At 33.0% G+C, this 22,197-nt stretch overlaps 2 protein-coding genes across 8 annotated transcripts; one reads left to right on the top strand and one right to left on the bottom strand.

The window, feature by feature from the left end:
* Positions 1-681: 681 nt before the first annotated feature.
* LOC140063250 (ubiquitin-conjugating enzyme E2 Q1-like) lies at positions 682-10,099 on the bottom strand. 3 transcript variants are annotated; one of them, XM_072109773.1, is made up of 11 exons: positions 9,869-10,099; positions 9,258-9,362; positions 8,223-8,324; positions 7,785-7,903; positions 6,321-6,417; positions 5,614-5,759; positions 5,228-5,318; positions 4,391-4,594; positions 3,496-3,562; positions 2,665-2,715; positions 682-1,493 (listed from the first exon to the last, which is right to left on the bottom strand). In XM_072109773.1, the coding sequence occupies exons 1-10, from the start codon at positions 10,028-10,030 to the stop codon at positions 2,684-2,686; spliced, it is 1,125 nt and encodes a 374-aa protein (XP_071965874.1). In that variant the 5' UTR covers positions 10,031-10,099; the 3' UTR covers positions 682-1,493; positions 2,665-2,683. The 3 variants fall into 3 exon arrangements, with proteins under 3 accessions (XP_071965874.1, XP_071965873.1, XP_071965875.1); XM_072109772.1 differs by having other exon boundaries at positions 682-2,715; XM_072109774.1 differs by lacking the exon at positions 4,391-4,594 and having other exon boundaries at positions 682-2,715.
* LOC140063249 (sodium/potassium/calcium exchanger 5-like) lies at positions 6,042-21,645 on the top strand. 5 transcript variants are annotated; one of them, XM_072109771.1, is made up of 11 exons: positions 6,042-6,097; positions 6,363-6,442; positions 13,643-13,838; positions 15,250-15,432; positions 16,168-16,251; positions 16,433-16,536; positions 17,148-17,248; positions 17,632-17,897; positions 19,193-19,441; positions 19,777-19,878; positions 20,225-21,645. In XM_072109771.1, the coding sequence occupies exons 2-11, from the start codon at positions 6,440-6,442 to the stop codon at positions 20,515-20,517; spliced, it is 1,581 nt and encodes a 526-aa protein (XP_071965872.1). In that variant the 5' UTR covers positions 6,042-6,097; positions 6,363-6,439; the 3' UTR covers positions 20,518-21,645. The 5 variants fall into 5 exon arrangements, with proteins under 5 accessions (XP_071965872.1, XP_071965868.1, XP_071965869.1 ...); XM_072109767.1 differs by having other exon boundaries at positions 6,052-6,097; positions 19,190-19,441; XM_072109768.1 differs by lacking the exons at positions 6,042-6,097; positions 6,363-6,442 and adding an exon at positions 12,115-12,257 and having other exon boundaries at positions 19,190-19,441.
* Positions 21,646-22,197: the final 552 nt, after the last annotated feature.

Genomic DNA, 22,197 nt, shown 5'->3' with positions numbered 1-22,197 from the left:
TAGAAAACTAATCGAAGGGTGCCTGTAAATAATGACACATCGATCCAAGGCAGTTTGTATAATACTTACGAATTAATTACACATAATGTACAGGCCTACATCTGACCGAGACTGACAGACAGATCTAAGCCTAATGAGGCTAAACAATAATTTAACTATAGGTAGACACAAAACTGTTGATGCTAACGTCTGCCAAGCTTTACCCCACCGTAACACATTTTCCCACTGCACTCGAAATAATTTAAATAAACATGTTAATTTGACAGCTTCTCCAACTGAGAGCTCATGCAATGAAATAACTCGAGCGAAACCTATTTTATTTTCTTATTGAAAAGCGCCCTCTTTTTATTGTTTCGTAAATATAATTTCATATAAACAAAGAGTAAATTGTTCCGGGCTTCTTTATTGACAGAAGCAATAAAAGACTACAAGTATTGTTACACTAGTTATTGTACTAAAACAACGAAATAACTCGAGTTACATCTATTTATTTTTCTTATTAGAAAGCGCCCTCTCTACTTGTGAATTACTTTGCAAGAGCCAAAGTTTGCTTTCATTGGTAAATTCGACCTTTAGTGTGGGCATCCGTGTTAGTTACGGGTACAGCTGATCCTGATGACTTTCTGTTTTTTTTTTATGTTTACCTAAATTATAGACAAACAGCAGTAGACATAAGCCCAATTTTTATTACAAAAATGTTTTATTGATCAACGCTTCACATATTTGCCAAACCCCCAGGCTTAATGTTTTCCTTTCCATTTATCATTGCAACATGAAGCACTTAATTTTATGTTGCATAAAAGCAAGTTCGCATATTTCTATGCCCATTTAAAAAAACCTTTGCTAAAAGTAGACAAATACGTACTTTCATTTTGGTATTCATAACTATGTACCTTAACCTATACACTTAGATATTCATGGCACACTTGTTGCCAAAGCTGATACAACTTTCCACTATTTTTCGCTAACATAATTTAGAAAAAACAAAGAATCCAATTCCAACACGTGTTACTCTTTGATTGCCAATTTAACTCACCAAAACGAAATAAAATAGTATTATATAACAAGCATGACTTAAATAATATTACACAGTTATATTCAACTTGAGTGCTTTTTTATTAACCTAATTCTTTTAAGTTAAAACTTACAGAATAATCAACACATAAAGCTAACTTGGAAGAATCTACTCTTGAGAACTAAAATCCAGGAAACTGGATACGATTCCGTGTTATGTATAGTGCTTATTTTTAAGGGCATTGATAATAAATAAATAACTAAAACAATAAACAAATTATATAGTATTATAATGCCTTGACAACGGTCATGTTGGCCTATAACAAACTGATGAAGAAAAAGAAATTCACAACTAGACTTCAACTATTCATAATCACAGCGTTGCTTGACGAAATATTGTCCGTGTCATGTCAACAAAATACAGCCATTTTTTCTTCTACATATTGAACCACAGTAGAAATGATTTCTTGAAATCAGTACTGATTAAAAAAAAAATAAAAGCAACCAGAGTCATGGACAATATAAAATAATCTATAGTTGTTCGTAGGTAATCAGTAGGTTCTTCAGCAGAAGCAGTTCAAAGTTAAACCCCTACTTAAGTTTCTTTACTTGTTTTCTGATGTCTTGACCTTTAGCAACTAAAGCGTTTATAAAATATATATAATCCTAAATGCACCAATTTTAGCTTATAATTATGATCAACTCTAATATGGTAAACATTAATTATTAAGCAGAATATTATCAAGCAAATAAATATGTAATCAACATTATAAAACTTCTTTTTAAATATGTGAGCATTGTAATATTTGAATAGTGTACAATTCCTGTGTGAACTTTCTTAAAGACTGTAGAAGTAGTAGCATACCAATGGGTAACAATTATGACATCATAATCCTGACATCACAATCATGAATTAGTGTGTAAAGTCTGACAAGTTTAGCTCACAAGTTTTCCATTGTTAAAAACTGGCTATTTATTGGCTTGTTATATAATTATACTGTATAGGCAATAAGATAGACAGAGCAGATGCAACATACTTAGTCTGAGCTAATATCAATACATTTAACTTTCTTTGGTCAGCTTGTTACATAGAATGCAGTAGGCAGTTGACTTGCACAGCGGAAATAGCATTAGTACAGTGAACCTGGGGAAATCAATCTATTTAAACCACTTTAGATCATAGGGCCTAAAAAACCAGCTCGTTTGCTGTCAACCTTTGACACTATTCTGTTTCCTATAAGATGTCTGTTTACTCTAAAATCTCAATAATTGGAATTTTTTAGAAAAACAATAAGATTATAGGGCCATTTTCACCGAAATTGTTTAAATTTGTTTTAATCACTCCCTTGATTCAACAGCAACGAGTCACAGTTTTGTTTATGTATTAATGACTTCTGTATGATGTGCCTTAAAGAGATTATATAACAACCTACAAAATGCATTGTAATGAAAGACAAGAACCTGCTTAGCTAAAGTGAAATTAAAGAGTTAACAGTGCTAGCTAAAAATTATCGTGGATTATTCTTGTATTTTCAGAGTAGCACCAGCCTTGAAGGAACCCAACAAACAACTATTGGCTGACCAGAAGACCATTCATATAGTGAACGGTCAGTTTGGGTCTGTGTCCTCCCGATATTCATTCTTACCCACCTAGAGCTTTTACATTTCGTCAACCCTCCTCCTTTGGTGGTGTAAACCAACCTGTAAAAGAAAGAAATATGGCACGTTTCTGACATGAAAATGGGTTTCTGTATCCCAACAGATATATTTTAAAATGTTTAAATTGTATATATTCTGCCATATTTTATTGTGATGCGTGTTTGATTTGTATATTTATTCTGTTTGTTGATTGTCTATGCTGTTTTTTAAAGGACCCCTTTGGAATTAAGTTGATTTTTTGATTTTTCTTTCCACTTTATGGGCTATCCTTGGTTTTTTATTTAATGTATTTACTTGTAAATTGTTTGTATTCATACTGTCTTGTAATCTTATGTTGAAACCAAATAAAATCCAATCAATTGAGGAAACGTAATTCTCTTCTCAATCATTCACTTTTAAAATAAGCAACAAAGCTTGATAATAATAATAATAGTTCATTCTTATATAGCGCATATAAGCAAGCTCTCAATGTGCTGAACATTATTAACCCAGTCATTTTTTGGATCAAACACGTATGGAAACCTACTCCCATAATGCAGCTAGTAATCAGCGCAAAGTTGTGTCTTGATCTCTAACCGGGTACCCATTTATACACCTGGGTGGAGAGAGGCAAACGTAAGTAAAGTATCTTGCCTAAGGATACAAGCAATGCGGCGAGAGTTGGATTCGAGCCTCGATCAGTAGACGAACGTCCAACACACTGCGCCACACGCCCTTCTTGTGAAATCTTATCCCATTTCACTTGCAGTTCTACAGAACCACTGAAATTATATATTTTCAAGATTATGAATTATGGGTTCATTATAGATTATTCTAACTTACCATTTTTTTCATGAATTTGAACTAATGACTTGAATGATTGCTGTGCCCTGGCTAAACTGTATTGACTCTGAAAAGAGCATAGAAGGTGTTTAATTAAATAAATACATTGATAGAAAATGGGTACATAGGTTTGTTTACATAGTGGGATACCAAGTGTTGCATCAACAAAGAGCTCAAACTACAAAATAAACATCACATATTTAAATGAATACATGGTTATTTTGTTGCGAGGTGTTTTCCCGTATGATCGTACGATCAAAACGGTACTAGGTATGATCAACTAGCGTTCATGTTCCCAACTAATCATCTATTTATAGAAGTATTGATGAAGAAGTCAATCTGTGGTGACTACAGAATGGACCCGAGATTGAACTTTCTTCGACTTTGTGAGGTGGTTTCCCAATCAAGACGGTACTGGGTATGATCATTCACAGGGCATGTGATAAATTAAAACCCTGATTCCAATCACAGGTACATATATCTTTATACAAAATGTAACATATTTCTTTGACTTTGTGAGGTGGTTTCCCAATCAAAACGGTACTGGGTATGATCATTCACAGGGCATGTGATAAATTAAAACCCTGATTCAAATACATCTTTATACAAAATGTAATATATTGTAACAAATTGTTACCTTGGTACAACCGTGTGCAAGTGTTTCCATGTTATATTGTAACATTGATGTACCACAGTGATCTGCACATTCATGCATATTTTTCTAATGATTTTTGTTAATGGTCAGTACATTTCCTTACACCATGGAAAACTAGAGCATGAAAATCTTATGACTAGGTAAAATTATTCATGTAACAATTAGTTATTCTTGCAGATTAGAAAACATGAATTAGGATTAAACATGTTGGTAGATGGTTACTGAAATGAAAGAAATTACCTTAGAGGCTCCAAATTGTATCCTAGCCTTGCCCTTAACTAGTGTTGCACCTATTTGCATTATAATAGATTCGATACTATAAGCACTACTCCAGCCTTGTTTAGTTAATAGCTCCATGCATATGGCACCTCCTCCCAGTACATATCCACCAGTTAGTACCGGAAAAACTACTCGTATGAAAGGTGGATCAAATGGAAAATTATCCTACAAGAAAAGCAAAATTAATTGAATTTAAAGTGAGCCCTCTATATATGATGTTATGTGAAACCAGCTAAAATAAGACATGATATTATGTAACAAATTTAGCATTAGTAAATAACAGTTATTATTAGTTTATGGTAAACAAAAACAAAAACCCAAGAAGAATATTATCGAGCAATAAATATGTAATCAACATTATAAAACTGTACCCAGCAAAAATGCTGGCCAGTTGGAATTTCAGGCCACTGTAGTTGCACTTGTCAATTGTATGACCCACTATACGACCACTCGGGAGAGGTGGAGACCTAAATGGTACGTCACATCCATGAACAATGGTGTGTCAATGTCCGTCAGTTTACCACCCACCGTATCATGAACAACATGGTAACAGTGCGTCTAAAGGGTGCGCCATGGTCACCTAAAGGTAAGTCATGTCATGGTATTTATAAGGTATGATGCACAATTGAACAATCGACGCACCTCTCCCAGGGGTCGTATCGTGGTGCATACAATTGACAAGTGCATTAGGGTACACTGGTTGTGACATATCGTTGTGCATGCTTTTGTAAAACTGTACAAATAATAATACAATGGCCTCTAAATCAACGATTATTTTGAATATAATGATTTCTATACCTTAAATGTCATATTTAGTAATAAATGATCTTTGCCTTCTTTTTCTTTAAGTTGTTGTAAATCTGCATATAAAGCACTGTCTTTGTCAACTCTACACACACAAAAAGAAACATAAGCATAAATATACTGTACTGAATAGAAGAATACATAATGTACAGTAGTGAATAGTGGCATTTATACTATACTGTACATGGACAACTAAAATGCAAATTAGTTCCATCTTCATAGATTACTGTATAATATGTCAATTATAAGTCAGTACCTTCTTGTAATAAATATGTTAAATTATTACTATCAAGTATTGAACACTTAACTTGGCATAATATATGTTTTATGCATTTTTTTTCCCAATAATTTTAATTTCAAATAGTTAAACAAACACCTACTTAAATATGTGCACATTCCAATCGTATAGACTATCATTAACTAATTCAACCATGTAATGTTTGTCTCTGTAATTTCGTGACCTATAGATTTCTTTAAGTTCCTTCATTAGTCTGTCAGTTGCTTGTATTGAGCCGGATACAGAACCCTGCGATAAAAAAATAAAGACAATGATGTTTGTCTTATAGTTTAATGCCAACTTCCAGGTTAAAAAATAATAGGTTAAATAAGGTTAAACCATACAGAATAATTGCTTTCTTGTGCGCATTATCTAGTGAATAAAGAAGACATGTGATTCTCAAGAAAAAAAAACAATTATTAGATCAAGAATCTTCAGAATTGAAACTGCACCGTGTGATTACTTATAGTAGCATGTGACTGTCATATGCTTTAGTTAATAATTATTGACTCATTATAATAGTACAAAAGAATGTTCTGGATGGAAGTGTTTCAAGAATTATAACCATTTAAATTACATAGTAAAAGGTAAGTTAGGTATTTATATTCATCCTCAAGTTTAACTGGAAACTGAGAAAATTTGGATTAGGCCCTCTACAGACAGTCATAAAAATGTATTTGTTAAATTATGTGAAGCGGGGGAAAAATACAATGCAAAAGATGGAAAATTAGGTTAAGTTCAGCACCCATTCTCAAAATCCTGGATACACACTGATCACAATTTGTGAATATTAAGAACATATAAAAATACCTTTAAATAATCTCTTCTTTGATTTGTCTTTAATCTTTCTAGGACAGCTACATTACCAGCATCAATATTGGAGCTATCATCTTCCTTTGATGCATCTCTACAATTAAATGAATTAAGACATGGTAAGACATGGACATTTTTTTTCTTGTACAGTCAACTCTCCCAATACCAGACACATTTGGGCTGGCCAAATATGTCTGGTGTTCCATTTTCCATTTTTAATGGTAACAAAAAAATTTGGGACCTTTTGGACCTCAAGAGAAGTCTGGTTTTGGGACAGTTTCTGGTTTTCAGAGAGTCCGTATTGGGAGACTTGACTGTATTACACAATTATTGAAAACCATAACCTCACAAAATGTATTTTTGCGCAAATTATCAACATTTTTTAATGCGAAAAAATGCGCAACCAATCATGGCTCAGGAAGTTTAGATTCATGAATAGGTTTCTCTAGTAGAAAAAAAACCGGCTTTGCAGCTTCGTACAGCACGCTCAAAAAAGAACTTTCAATGAGCTTCGTTCTGAAGTTTGTAAACTCAATAAACAACTCTACAATGTTTTTTATGAAGCAACAAGGTGTGGATTAAATTAGTTAATTTTGACTGGCGGAGGACCAAGTTGTAAACTGCTCAAAAGGAACATCAAAGTATATAATATTCCTTAATTCTTAGGTAAAGTAAATGTAGTATGGTAATACTGTAATTTTTTCTGTGAGTGTTTACATACTTAAAAGCGGATAAATAGAAACAAGCACGAATCAGGGTACAGCAAAAGAAGCTGTAATGACGTCATAAGACGGGCTGTAACCTCACATACACATCAATAACCTCGCTACCAAATACTGCTATTTTTTTGCTATTTCCGAAAGCAGAAGGGATGTCACAATCTCATAAATAGGTTTTACTGTATATTCTTATTCTCCAAGTCAAGACCTTTGAAATGACACCAAACATGGCTATATTACAACAAAAATCATTTGGCACCAAGGTACCATCTTCGAGACGTCATATGGCTGCATCCAGTTTGAAATAAAAAAATCTATAGCTTTGAGGACATGTCCCTGTAGTATACCCATGCCAAATCCCAGCTCAATACTACAACGAATAAGAGAGGAGTAGTACTTTATAAATCGCAATTTTTTCGATTGGTACCATGTTTATGTACTCCGGTTGAAGTACAAACAATTTCTCTCTATAGCTTTGTTCACCTATTACCCTAGTATATGCATGCCATGTTTTAGAGCCGTCAGACGACGCGTAAAGAACTAGTAGGACTTGAAACTTGACTCAATAGTGTCCAGATGGAGATGATGAGCGAGTCCTAGACTCGGGTACCCCGAGTAAAAATACTAGGCTATACAGTATAGAATAATACCCTGTGATCTACCAATTTGTAGGCTATGAAAGCTTAAGCAGAGAAATGAAGGGGATTTTCTTTCTGTAAGGTAGTTCTACTAAGATACTTACGGTGGTTCCTCTTCCATTTCATAATTTTGTTCATCCTCCTCATCTTCGTCTTCTTCCCCTTCTCCATCTTCCTCATCCTCATCGGCTGAACTCATGTCTAAATCATTTTGGAATGATGACTAAAACATAAAACAAAAATATATTTGTTAACTCAGTTTTAAAATTTTAGTCCATTTAAAAGTCACTCTGAATGGAAACAGAAAAACTACTATTAAATTTATACTTATTGTTTTAATAAATATTAATTTAATTACAATTTTACAATGCTTGAGCGAATAAAGTACTTAATGCACTGGCTTATGTGGTTATCATACATTTCGAAATTATCAATTTGAAATAACTAACAATAAGGCAGCCAGGGGTCACTACCCTGCACACATAACTTCCCTGTCATCTAGTTGTCTCTCTAGTTGTATAACCTCTACGTATTTTACTTACCTCTGGTAGAATCTCAACATCTAGCCTTCCTAACCCAGGTGGTTCCGGAACGTTGTGTAGTTTGCAGAGTTCTCTTACTAATTTTCTTACCATTCGTAATAACTACAAAATAAAGACCATCAACCAACAATGCTTAACAAAATATTGATGATTCGGATATCGTCTTTAATTATTCATAATTTTGAAAACGATGAATCAAACAACAGTACAACCAAAGATTAATAAATAATGTTGGCTTAATAGTCAAATAAAACATTTTGTAGTGTGTTTACACAGCAACAAATGTACTGTATATTACAGTATATGTACTGTACTGTATATGAATTGGGACACCCCTGTATAAGGGACACTTTCCAATAAAACTAATGAGGTAAGTATATGTTTTAACTAGTGTCACAGTCAACCCATATTAAGGGGAAACCCCTTATTAAGGAACACTCTGTTGGGTCCCTCCAAAGGGGTAACTTATTTTAATCCTGAAGGTGTCCCCTTAATGGGGTTCTACTGTAATAAACACTCTCGGATCTATTGTGTAGTGTAAACACACATTTTATACAAGGAAATCAATTTTGTTTGTACTAGCCTTTGTTGACTCTACAGTAGGCCAAGTCTGTTTCCTTACATTCTTTAAATATTTTTATTATTGGGCTATGTCTATTTTGTGATTTACTACTTTTTTAGGTCATTATGATTTTAAGGTAATAAATACTGTACATGCAATATATTAAATTGTCTTTCTTTTTATACAGTTATGTGTGATCAAATAGTGTATGTAAACTGACTACTGTACACACCAGTACAGTATTACTCAAAATTTCCATTCAATTTAAAGTAATGATATTAATAATACAATAAAGAACAGCCAATATTAGTGGGCCAACATAATCATTCTTGATATATATTGTTCAATAGTATTTTACATAGAAATCTAGTTACAGTAGAAGTTAAATCACAAGTTTGATTTTGAGCCAGTGTAAGAAACCTTGAATAAGAACTGTAATAATTACTGTATGACTCATTCTTTAATAAACATACCATAGATGCTGATCCTCTGATTTCTGATAATTCTGTAACTACTGTTGATATAACAGGGTCGTCTACTTCAGAAAACCAAACTGGAGGTGAGGACGGATAAGAGTCCTGAAAAACAAATTGAAGTAAAAAACAAAAGAATAATTAATTACTAATTGCTGTATAAATAGCACAAACAGCATCAATATACCATAACATAATAATAATAATAAAGGATTATTTATATAGTGCATTATTTTTTGTTATCCAACATGCCTAGACACACTAAAAAAGAGCATTGTTGTACCTCTTTACTAGGAGTATTCAATTACTATTATTACTATGGATGTAAGCCTAGCAGGGTCTACTAACTACAGTTTCTATCTAGCTTGCCTAGTTTTAGTATAGGCCCAGCCTACAGTGAATATACAAATAATTCCCAGCGTTTTATTTATAATTGTCACATAGAATAGGCATAGGATCATGTGCCGTTTACAATTGTATGATATTTTAGTATTTTATATTTTACTTCCACTTACTCAGCCGCCTACGGAAACTGGCTAGGCTAGGCCTGGACAGAAGTGCCAGCCGCATTATTGAAACAAAGCCCGAACCTGTTTGCGGTTAAAACTCACCGTGAAGTTGCAACGGATGACGAACTTCTCTCTGTTAGCCCCAATGAACTTACATACAAGTTCATCCATGTTTGCAGTGTGAATTTGAAACCGAACGTCATCTTTCTTGAACATAGATTCTAGATGTTTAAGTTCTTGTTTTAAATTTTCAACGCACGCCATGTTTACATATTATTTGACGTATTTCTTAATAAAATTTGGGACCTAAACAAAAGCAGTGAAAATGGCGTTATTAGCAATTAGGAAGTACAGTACGCACGCTCATTTGTGGTAGCGCCCGCTATAGTTCTAAAGCTCCTCCTCCTCCTCCCTCCTCCTCCTCACGTCGTCCCCCCAGAGTAGCACAACAGGCAACTGCAGTGGCATTGGTGGACTTTAAAAGAACAAAACACAATTACTGTAAATTTTATAAAATGGCTCCATACAAACAGCATTCGTTACTTGATGATTTTGTCTGAAATCTAAATGCTAGATAACATTTTTACAATCATTGCAAACAGAAGGAAATATCCCATGCCAGAGATAGGTGGAGATAGGGGAGGTTCGAGTACGGTGATACAAAAAACTCAATGATACGGTGAAAAAGCACCTGGGTACACAAAGTTAATCTGTTTGAGAACAGCAGTTATCTTTGAAATAAATCAACATCGCCACCTGACTGAGACTGACAGAGAGAGGAAGGCCGCTTTTGTTGAGGAAATCCACACATTATGCCCATCCCTCTGCTGTCCAAACTGCCCGCCCAAACTGTATAAATAGAGGATTTTGTCTAATATCAGACATAGGCCTACAACTTCACATCGAGACTAAGCAAACAATAATTTAAAAGACTAAAGCAATTCCAATTAGTTTAATACTTCTTACTGAACAATAGGCAAATATAATACAAATGATAACTATATTAAAGATGTATAATACATCTAGCCCCTTTGTCAAATTCCTAAATAATAAAAATAAAAAGATTTCGAAAAAAAGTGGGTCATTTTAAAGTATCATAATAGTTATTAACTTTCACCAAAAAATAGTCGGGTAAAAAAATCATTTAACTAGACGTTTTTTGGTTCAAAAAATAACTTTGACTTCCAGTCAAAGTTTTAGATCAAAACATATCTCATAATGCAATGCGCATATTTGGCTGCTCTGTATGCATAATCATAAAACTTCCTTGAGATCTGTGTGAAAACACCTTCTCAACCGTGACAAGTTGTAAATAATCCTAATTAGCATCATGGTTTGAAATCTTTGTTTACTTTGTTTTCCAGACGAAATATAATCAAATTAATTTAGCTATTAATTACGTAAAATTGTTGTTTTTGTCTTGAATTTTCGACTTAAAGTGAATAACTTTAATATTACTTTGATATGGCCAATTAAAATTTAATATATTTTGACCTTCATTTTTTTGTGTTTCAAGGGACAATACATCTTTAATAGTAATACTAATTAATAATTGTTCAGAACTGAAAAGTAGAAGTCACTGAAGAGTGACTCAAAAGAAGAACAATAACTAAAATACAATACTTCCAATGTCCTACGCCCTCTGAACATGCACAGCATACATTAATGATAATAACAGGAATATCTCTCTGATGATAAGGCGTAGTTTTATGTGACTTCAACGCATTTCACGTACCTGTTTCATGAAGTATAGCCACTATAGCCCGCCCTCCATCCAATCAACATGGTCAATGTGCTGTGTGAAAATTCAGTCCAAATTCTAAATATTACACATAGGCCTAGTATTTCTTTATTACTAAAGCATATTCACTCATAAGTTAAGTTTTGACAAAAGGCCAAAAAAAAAAAGCTTTCATTTTGTCTAGATTTGGCCAATAATACTTGGTAATGGCTATACTGCATAATCAATGATCCAGGTGGAACTAACTAAAGTATTGAAATGAGCCTATTAGCCAACAATCAACTTAAGCTATCTAGGACAGTTAGCCTCCGTAGGCCTATACAATGTTGACGAAAAATTCTACTGTAAAAAAACGTGACAAAAATGATTATAAATAGGGAAGGATGTACGCGAGATTGACCATATACATATTATTATTATTATAACCAGGGATCAGAATTTCACTTTTCTTTTGAGGTAGGTATCATATAATAGTCCTGTTGCACGATTGTTCAATACAACCTTCGTAAATAATTATACTGGTACAATTCAGTTGCATCTGATATTAATTGTGTCAAACACGGTCAGAATAATCAGGAAGTTGAAGGTATATATCGATTTTGTTGGATCAGTTGTAAATTTGAAAACATAAAACTATTAAACATAAGTGATCCTACTTAGGAGGATAATATGTCTTAGGAGTTGAAGAGAGTGACTTCGTCAAGCTGACGGTGTTGACCTGGTATCGACACGGTGATATCAATATCGATAGTACGTGAGATCTATTTTGTAAAACTTTATATTTTGAAATTACTGAATATAACATAGATTAGGTGTCACCTGATTAGTGTAGTGCACATTACTGGTAAGGGCTTAGCTGCCTACATCTATCATTGTTAATGTTAATGATCGATTTTGACGACTTGGGCCTACAGTGTGTCATTTTCAATTCTATGTTAATGGTAGTTCCATATTTATTTGTATTTTGTATTTTGTATTAATATTTGTCCTCAGTGAGGAAATTAGGATTAGGTCCTCCACGGACCCACGGCAGCCAGCAGTGCAGCGCCTACCAGATTAGGCAATGAGAGTAAAGCATCTTGCCTAAGGATGCAATTAGTATGGTACAGATAATAGTCCGATATTACCATTACACCATCACTCTCCAGAATATACAGCACCCGCCACGATTTCTAGACGGTCTCCCATCCAGAACGCAACCGGGCCCAACGTTGCTTAACTTCGGTTATCTGACGAGAACCGGTGTTTCAACGCAGTATGGCCGTCCGTATATTTAAAGGGTGAAGCAGAAAAAGACCATTTATTTTATAATGCATCCTTTGGGCTACTACCTAATATTTTATAATTTAAAATGTTATCCTATTTAATCTATTGTTTTAGTAGTCATATGTCATCTATACCTCGTAAATGTACCGTAAGGAACACATCAGGTGAGGCCGTGCTCTTTTGAGAGTTAAACTATATCGTCATTCATTGAGTGGGTTTGATGAATCAAATTGATCGAACCGGGAACTTCCCTGACCGAACTAAACCTTTGATCGTAAATAGGCCCACACTACAGTACAGCTTGACTCTTCTTTAAAAAAAACACGGTGTACTGAAAACGTGACTTTACTAGTGTTTATTTGCCAGGAAAACATTGTTAAATTAATAATGTACTGTTACAGTCTAGTATTAACCATCAACAATTCCAAAAACAATCAAATTTCGTTTTGTCATCATCGTTGGATTTGTGCCTGGTAATTAATCTGGCGTGTTCCTTCATCTTGGCATAAACATGTTGTTCTTTCGAATCGCAACACCTAAGTACGTATACCTCGTATAAACAGTGTGACGTAGCTCATCGCGCGCGCCATGTGCGCAATGAATTAACTTGACTAAAGCTACATTCATGCTTACAGTAAATGCTTTGCCATTTTTAACAAAACGGCGCTTCACAAAAGTTGTTCAGGAAGTCTTTTCGTCGCAAATTGAAATTTCGCTTTTATTCTTTTCCTGAATTTAAATCCTTCATTGAGTTATGACCCCTCCTTCTCTAGATTCCAATTACTGGTATGTTCCGATTAAATAACTTCTCCGATCTTTATTTTATTAATGTCCTTTTTGTGTGTGTTTATTTCACTTTTATTTTTAAGATGAAGACCGCCTTGTCGACAAGCAAACCATTGGAATGCAGACGCTTTTCATCCAAGCTAAAACCTCAAAGAAAGAAGTATGTATTCCATGGGATTGGTATTGCAAGCTGTACCTTTATTATAGCACTGTATCTCAGCTCGAATTTTAATTCAAATCACCTCCAGATACGAAGGAAATATGAAGATATTCAGGAAGGTAATTATCTATCGATTATATAATTATCATGTCGATTGACTTATTGCTAAGTATAGATCATCGAAAAATGTATATATCCAATTAGCTATGTATTAGACATATTTTTAATTTTGCATTTTGTAAAGGATGATGATAATATATAACTGAACTATTATCAACCATCAAACTTAATTCCTATGACTTCTTGGCTTGTTTTATATTTATTATATTTCTATTTAACCTTTAACCAAATTATACATTCTTGTTGATCGTGCATAAATACAATTTCAGAATATATACGGCTAATATGTTTCATTTAGTAGGCACTAGCAATATAAGCCTATAAAGCTTTGTCTACACTATCAAACTACTTTGACAACAAAAGTGCGATGTGCCCAAATATGGTAGTGATATGGCAGTGATATGGCATCATTATCATGTCCATAATGGACATTTGTTTGTCACATAAAGTTTGATAGTTTAAGCAGAGCTTAACAATTTGTTACTTGATTAGACAGAAAAAGCATTTTGAATAATTTAAGTCAGTTTTTCACAATCATTGTTATTTTATTAATTCTCTTCTAAACATAGAAATCCTAAACGATAAGTTCAGGTTTAAAGTGTATATGTGAGTGCTGTATGAATATTTAGAATGACATCCCACATTTGGGGCACGACACCCTTGTTCAAGAAACACCTCTATCAAAGGGACACGTCCTCGTGAAACAATCGAGGGGTAATAGATGTTTTAACCCTACGGTTGACCCTATTAAGCAGAAACTTAATTAGGTCCCGAAGTTGTCCTTTCAATCGGTTCCCAGATGGTCAAGATATAAGAAACTGAACCTTCGTGCCAATAATAATTATAACGGTAGATAATATAACGAGAGATACCACTCAGCAATATAACTAATAAATAATAATATGAAACTATAAAGATATATTACATTACATCATTTAATTACGCCAGATGTTACAGTTTGTCCAATCCTTAAATACACTTCTTAAACAAAAGTAAAAACAAAAACTGTCTTATCAATTAAGTTAAAACACGACAGCTTCCATACATAAAAATGATCAGAAATAAATGTACTTTTCGTCGTGCTTTCTCAATTACAAAATAATAATTAGGCCTAAGTAAAAACGGTTTTTATTAAATTAAAATGGATAATTAAAGATGTGACTCATCCACTTAATAGTACTGTAAGTTTGAATACATCTGGTAGAATTGGGCAATGCAAAGTTAAAACCAACCGTTTTAGAGACTCTTTTTCCCATATGCTTGTCATCTATATTGTACATTTTTCAAGATAATTAGTTAAGATTTTTTATATTGTGTTTTAAATTGTATTTTATCTAAGTTTCTAAGCTCAGGAAGACAAATGTTATGTATTTTATATCATGTGACAATAAATTGAATTTTAAATTTCAGAAGAAACAAACTTTACCACTTCTGATTCCACTGTTGATAGTTTCCCATCTGGATTTTTTACCAAAGACCAGCGGCAAAATGGAGCAGTAGCTATCAATTTCCTGGTGGCATTTTATATATTTGGGGCTATTGCTATAATATGCGATGATTATTTTGTTCCATCTCTGGAGGGAATCACCGAAGGTAAAATACAGTATACCATAACATTCCGATTCTCATGTTAGATTCTCTCTTATAGAGCCATAGTAACTAGTTATCTCAAAAAATAAAAGGGTCGAAATTTGGCAATTTTGTTTTGGAAAATTTCACTGCGGGGGACCAAAGGATTATTTTCGAAAAATTGCCGAAATTTCCACTTTTTAAAATTATTTTTCTTACTTCTTTAAAATTTTGACTTTCAATATTTGTTTGTAAGAAATAACATATTTAAATAAAGCAAGAATGGTATAAAATAAGAAGATTTAGGCCCTACTGTTCCTATTTTTGTTAAAATAAAATTCTTGTATGAACTAATATTTATCTTGAAAACTTAAAATCAATACTAAGAATAATCTTACTAATAATTATAAAGAAATTCTGAAGTTAAAAAATCGAACATAAACAAATATTTTTCTTAAAAAAAGATTATGATTATGAATCATAATGTTCGTCTTTCAATTTTGGAAAGTGGTTCATTATTTTTTCTTAACCATCACTAAAATCCTATTGAAGAATATACGTTTAATGGAAATATCACAGAAGAAAGGAATTAAATGTTGATGATAAAATCACAATCATAAAAGATTTTAATAACAATTAATATTAATTATAGGCCTATTGACTATCATGATAAGCAATTACTTTAATATTATATTAATAATAAACATTGTTTGTATAGGCCTAACATTATTTTATCGTTCTTTCAAAAATTTAAATTAGGTTTAAATTTGGCGCCTGACGTCGCCGGTGCCACGTTTATGGCAGCAGGGAGTTCAGCTCCAGAGTTTTTCACTTCAATAATTGGTAAGTACTGATCCTAATGTCCACTCTTTTAAAAATTACATTATAGTGTCTTTTAAACATGATATAAGATCTTTATTATATGAGGCAAAACTGAAATTATAAAACAATACAAAATAAGTATAAATTCAAAAAAACCTTGAACCATTATTGACTATATTCGGTAATTTGCATATTGTTACAGGAGTGTTTATAACAGGCGGCGATATTGGAACGGGAACCATTTTAGGATCGGCTGTCTTTAATCTTCTGTTTATAATTGGCTTATGTGGACTTCTTGCCGGAATGGTAAATATATGTTATTCTATTAGTACTGTTAGTAAGATTTTCATTTTTCGAAAACAAAGTAAAAACAAAACATAATTCAAACTCTAAATAAATAAATAAATAACTGGAAAAACATATATTGAATTGAAGAAAGAATTAGTGTTGAAATTGTTTACTGTATACGAGGACTGTTAATAAGCTATTTTAAAAATATTATTATTATTATTATTATTAAAATATCTCCTCTGTATATAAATACCTTGTTTATACAAATGAAACACACTGCCTTAGAATATTTCTAAGAAAGCAACGCAAACTATCATAAACGTTCGCAGACTATTATATCAACCAGCTTTAAAATGTATTAAACGTCTCAAAACGAGATATTCATGAGTTGTTGTTTTACCCGCATCTTTCTAATGAGGATATTCTAATTGGAAACATTGTAACAGGCCTAGCAATGTCTTTTTATTGAAGAAAGTAATACTTTGGTGTACAGAATCACCTTAATAGTCTTGAAAATAATCATTAGTTATCGATTATATATCCATTAATTTTAAATTGTAAATCATATTGAACAAAAAATTGCTTTTAAAATATTGCCTATCTAATTATTTGTATCATTTTTAAAGGTTATACAGTTGCTATTTTGGCCAATGTTCCGTGATTCGGTATATTATCTTATCAGTATAGTGGCTCTCATCGCTGCAATAAGCGATTTCACTGTTCATTGGTAAGTTCAGATTTTCATTCATTTTCAAACTAAATATCTCTCTGTAGAGGACAGGACCACACTAAGCCTGTTTTCCACTGGCCGATATTACTGAGCTCAGATTCGCTGTACATTCTTTTGACGCCACAAAAAGTAGATTAACATAAGAATACGCATGTGTGTTTGTCCATTCTATTCACGCAGATGAACAGACATAGCAACCCACCCATCCAAGTGTTCATGTTAGCCATAAGTCACATAAAATCAATATAAGCATGCTTTATTAATATTACAAACTTACACGTATTATATTTCATTCTCCATCCGGCCGTAAATGTTTAATTATTTGGTAACTAATTTCAGTCCGATATTCAGTAACCTTATTTTTGTTCTTAACATTTCAGGTACGAAGGTGCAATATTTATGTTGCTCTATGCCGGCTATATTTTTATTATGTATTTCAACGAAAACTTGGAAGAATTTATTAATGGTCTTTTCAATCAAAACAAAGACATCTCTGAAAGAACATTACTAACAGAAAACTTAAATGAAAACGATGGTTTTACGTTACAAAATGGAAATAAGCTACAAACAAATGGAGAATGCAGCAAAATTCTCACGGTTGAAATCCCTACATTAAATAGGTCACATGGTCATAATCAAAGCATAGGTAATGGACATTTTTGGATTTATGTTTTTATCGTTTGATCTGGTCACGTGAACCGCCTTTCGGTTCTCATTTCTCCCTATGATGACGCACACGTTACCCAGTTGTAAATTGTTTGTAAATTCCGAGTTTGAAATCTAGCTATAGTGTAGACGTGACTTCCGCAAACTGCAGTTTTCCAAAGTTTACCAATTTTTGTTTTGTTTTTTTGCAAACTCGGAGTTTTGTTGAATCTGCAAACTAAAGTTGACTAGTGTAAACTAGGTTTTAGTTAAACTTGTTTCTGCAGTTTTCAAAACTTTACCAATTTTTGTTTTGTTTTTACACACTCGAAATTTTGTTGAATCTGCAAACTAAAGTTGACTAGTGTAAACTAGGTTTTGGTCAAACTTGTTTTCTGCAGTTTTCCAAAGTTTACCAATTTTTGTTTTGTTTTTGCAAACTTGGAGTTTTGTTGAATCTGCAAACTAAAGTCGACTAGTGTATACTAGAATTTGGTCAAACTAGTTTCTGCAGTTTTCCAAACAACTTTACCAATTTTTGTTTTGTTTTTGCAAACTCGGAGTTTTGTTGAATCTACAAACTAAAGTTGACTAGTGTAAACTAAGTTTTGGTCAAACTAGTTTCTGCAGTTTTCCAAACTTTACCAATTTTTGTTTTGTTTTTGCAAACTCGGAGTTTTGTTGAATCTGCAAACTAAAGTTGACTAGTGCAAATTAGGTTTTGGTCAAACTTGTTTTCTGCAGTTTTCCAAACTTTACCAATTTAAGTTGTTTTGTTTTTGCAAACTCGGAGTTTTGTTGAATCTGCAAACTAAAGTTGACTAGTGCAAACTAGGTTTTGGTCAAACTTGTTTTCTGCAGTTTTCCAAACTTTACCAATTTAAGTTGTTTTGTTTTTGCAAACTCAGAGTTTTGTTGAATCTGCAAACTAAAGTTGACTAGTGCAAACTAGGTTTTGGTCAAACTTGTTTTCTGCAGTTTTCCAAACTTTACCAATTTAAGTTGTTTTGTTTTTGCAAACTCGGAGTTTGGTTCAGTTTTACCAAAGTTGGCTAGTGTAAACTAGGTTTCAGTCCTCCTCCTTATAACAAAGACAATTTAAATAATAATAAATACAAAAATGACAAAATAAATTAACATAGGCCTACTTTATGTTCGATAAATTAGTTCTAATGCGGTTTCCATTATGATGACGCCGGCGGCTGCTAAATAGTTTAAAGGATGGAGAAAGTATGCACCATTTTAAAAAGAACAATTATTTTGTTAACCAAGTTAACATGTTTTCCATTGTAGCAGCGTCAACGACGACGACGACGGTGAATAAATTAGAGGAGAAAAGGGAAGAAAGTGTTCTTTCCGTTCCAGATGGTTGTCTAAATCGTTGCATATGGGTAATAGCACTACCAATATACGTATTATTCTATTTGACAATACCCGACTGTCGTCGTGCACATTGGAAGAACTGGTATATGCTGACGTTCTTAATGTCAGTGATCTACATTGGAGGGTTATCTTACGTGTTGGTGTGGATGGTCTCTATTATTGGTAGGTTTTATTTATATTTTTTAATATAAAATGGTATCAATGGCATCTTGTTGTTGGTTCGAGAATATCGATTGCTTCATGTGATGAGTCCATGATTATTTATTGATTAGATTATTTACATAACTCTTGTCTTGAAATAATTACATTCAAGTTATGTTTTGACAAAAGTAAAAAAAAAATAAATATTGAATATCCTCATAAAATAAATACAGTACAATGAAAAAAAAAATGCAATATAACTGATAAATAATAATCTACAATATGCTGCTAATAAAGTCTAACTTAAAAACGTGTTTAATTGAAAATGCTGAATTATGTTAATTTTTTATACATAGGTGATACCTTTGGTATCGACGATTCCGTTATGGGGTTAACACTATTAGCAGCTGGCACCAGCGTTCCTGACGCTATGGCAAGTGTCATTGCTGCAAGAGACGGTAACAATTATTTTGTTTCAAAATTTTGCCTATTTTAATGTTGAATGTATTGATTACCGTAGTGTTAAACATACACTAGGTAGGCCTATTTAAATATGTATGTATTTATAAAGTGAAATTTCTTGTATTAGTAGGCCTATTATAGAAGACGTGCCGATAATTGTGTGACGATGATGACGACTCGGATTGTGTAGTTCACTAATAGCCGATTATCGGTGAGACGTGCCGATAATTATGTGACGATGATGACGATTCGGATTGTAGTTCACTATATCCGATTGTCGGTGATGTACTGTCCTGTAAAGTATAATTTTGTGATACATGTTATATGTGCTCTTTCTTTTAGGATTTGGTGGAATGGCAATCTCCAATTCGTTGGGCAGTAACATCTTTGACATCCTGCTCTGTTTAGGCACGCCATGGTTTATCAAAACGCTGTTTGTAGACTTCAACGGGATAATCAAAGTTTACTCAACTAATCTAGTGTTTACCGCTGCTATGCTTCTCGCCACTGTCTTTTTAATGGTCCTTATATTTTACTTACGACGGGGCAAGCTCAATAGATGTACTGGTTTAATATTTCTTGTATTTTATTTCATTTTTATTACACTATGTATTCTATCCGACTATCTCTGGTAGTAGGGCTGCGACTTGGCCAATGAATAGTACGGCAAATGTCGTCAGCAAGATTTTAATTCAACTATAGAGAGATCCAACTTCCGCCTAATGCAAAGCATTTAAATACAATACAAATCAGATGGTAGATACATTGAAATTTGTTTTAATATATCAGAGATTTATATTTTTCGCTGTTACAACCAATGCATAACGTACTAAAACTGATGGTTTATATAGGCCATACAGAACTAAGGGCTAATAGAAAATGATTTAAAGAAATTTCTTCGAGAACAACTTTGGAAACTACGGTATTATCCCATCAGCCTAAAGGGTTGTTTAGTTGTTTATTCTGTAAGTTTGGTTTTAAAATGTGTATGTAATGATAATCTATTTTTGTATAAGAAAAACAAAATGATGATGCAGTCGAAATTCTGGGGAGATTCGAGTGCAAGTGGGGACAGAACCGTAAGTAAAGCTTGGTTCAGTTCGGTTGTGTCTGTCTAAGTGTGAACTAAGATTAAACAGGAGTTCCTTCAACAAAATCATCAAACACAAGCAGGTATCTATTAGTCCAGGCTAGAAATCATCAGGTTGGGGATATTAAACACCATTACTCAATTATACTGATGAATTATTATAATTATTGTCTTTGTAATGTATTTACAATTTAAACTAAACATGGTTTTCAATCAATCCTACCAGCTAAATAACGAATTAGATATTCCTAGCTAATTCTTCACCAACAACACGTGACAATTCTCATTAATCCATGCTGAGGTTAAAGTGGAAATTATGGAATACAAAGTGTGTTTATTATATTGGCTAAGTTACAAGTACTATGGTGCCATACAAACATCTGACAAACAGGTTATCTACTTTAAGTTTCATATATAAGTTAATTAATACATAATAAACTGTTAGTAGGCCTACTACATTTGCTATCACGAGGGAAGTTGACACGGTCAACCCAACCGTGTGTCAAATGCCTTGTTTTTTTATCGAGTTGTTCAATAGCTTGCATGTATTCTGCTACCGTATGCCTACTCAGCCCGTGTCAATAAAAAAAGCATGATAAAAAGCATGATAAAAAGTACCATCGGTTTAATTGATTAAATGAAGTGTAGAAAATTAAAATAAAATGTTTTTTGCGGAGTGGAATTAAATAAATAAATATCATATAATTTTTATTTTTTCTACATCACTATAAACAGATTTTGCTAATAATTTTAATAAGCAATATTTTACTTATACTACACTGTAAAAAAAATTGAATCAATGTGAACCGAACACCGAACCGCTTACACGGCAAATAAATAAATAAATAAATCACAACTCATCAAAAACAATGCACAATGGATGCTTTGGACAACCCTCCGATCAATATACCACAGCATTACACTGATCCAAATCGCCAATGGAAAATAATCTTAAAGAAAAATAATGCGCATGTGCAGTTACTTTTACAGAATAACATCCGAGTGAAATAATGCGCATGGGCAGTTTCTTTTACAGAATATCCACCGAGTGAAATAATGCACATGTGCAGTTACTATTACAGAATATACACCGAGTGAAATAATGCACATGTGCAGTTACTATTACAGAATATACACCGAGTGAAATAATGCACATGTGCAGTTACTTTTACAGAATATCCACCGAGTGAAATAATGCACATGTGCAGTTACTTTTACAGAATAT

Source organism: Antedon mediterranea, chromosome 11 (assembly GCF_964355755.1).
Source record: "Antedon mediterranea chromosome 11, ecAntMedi1.1, whole genome shotgun sequence".
Classification (NCBI taxonomy): domain Eukaryota; kingdom Metazoa; phylum Echinodermata; class Crinoidea; order Comatulida; family Antedonidae; genus Antedon; species Antedon mediterranea.
The sequence above is the reverse complement of the archived record's forward strand: the minus strand, read 5'-3'. Positions and strand labels throughout refer to the sequence as shown.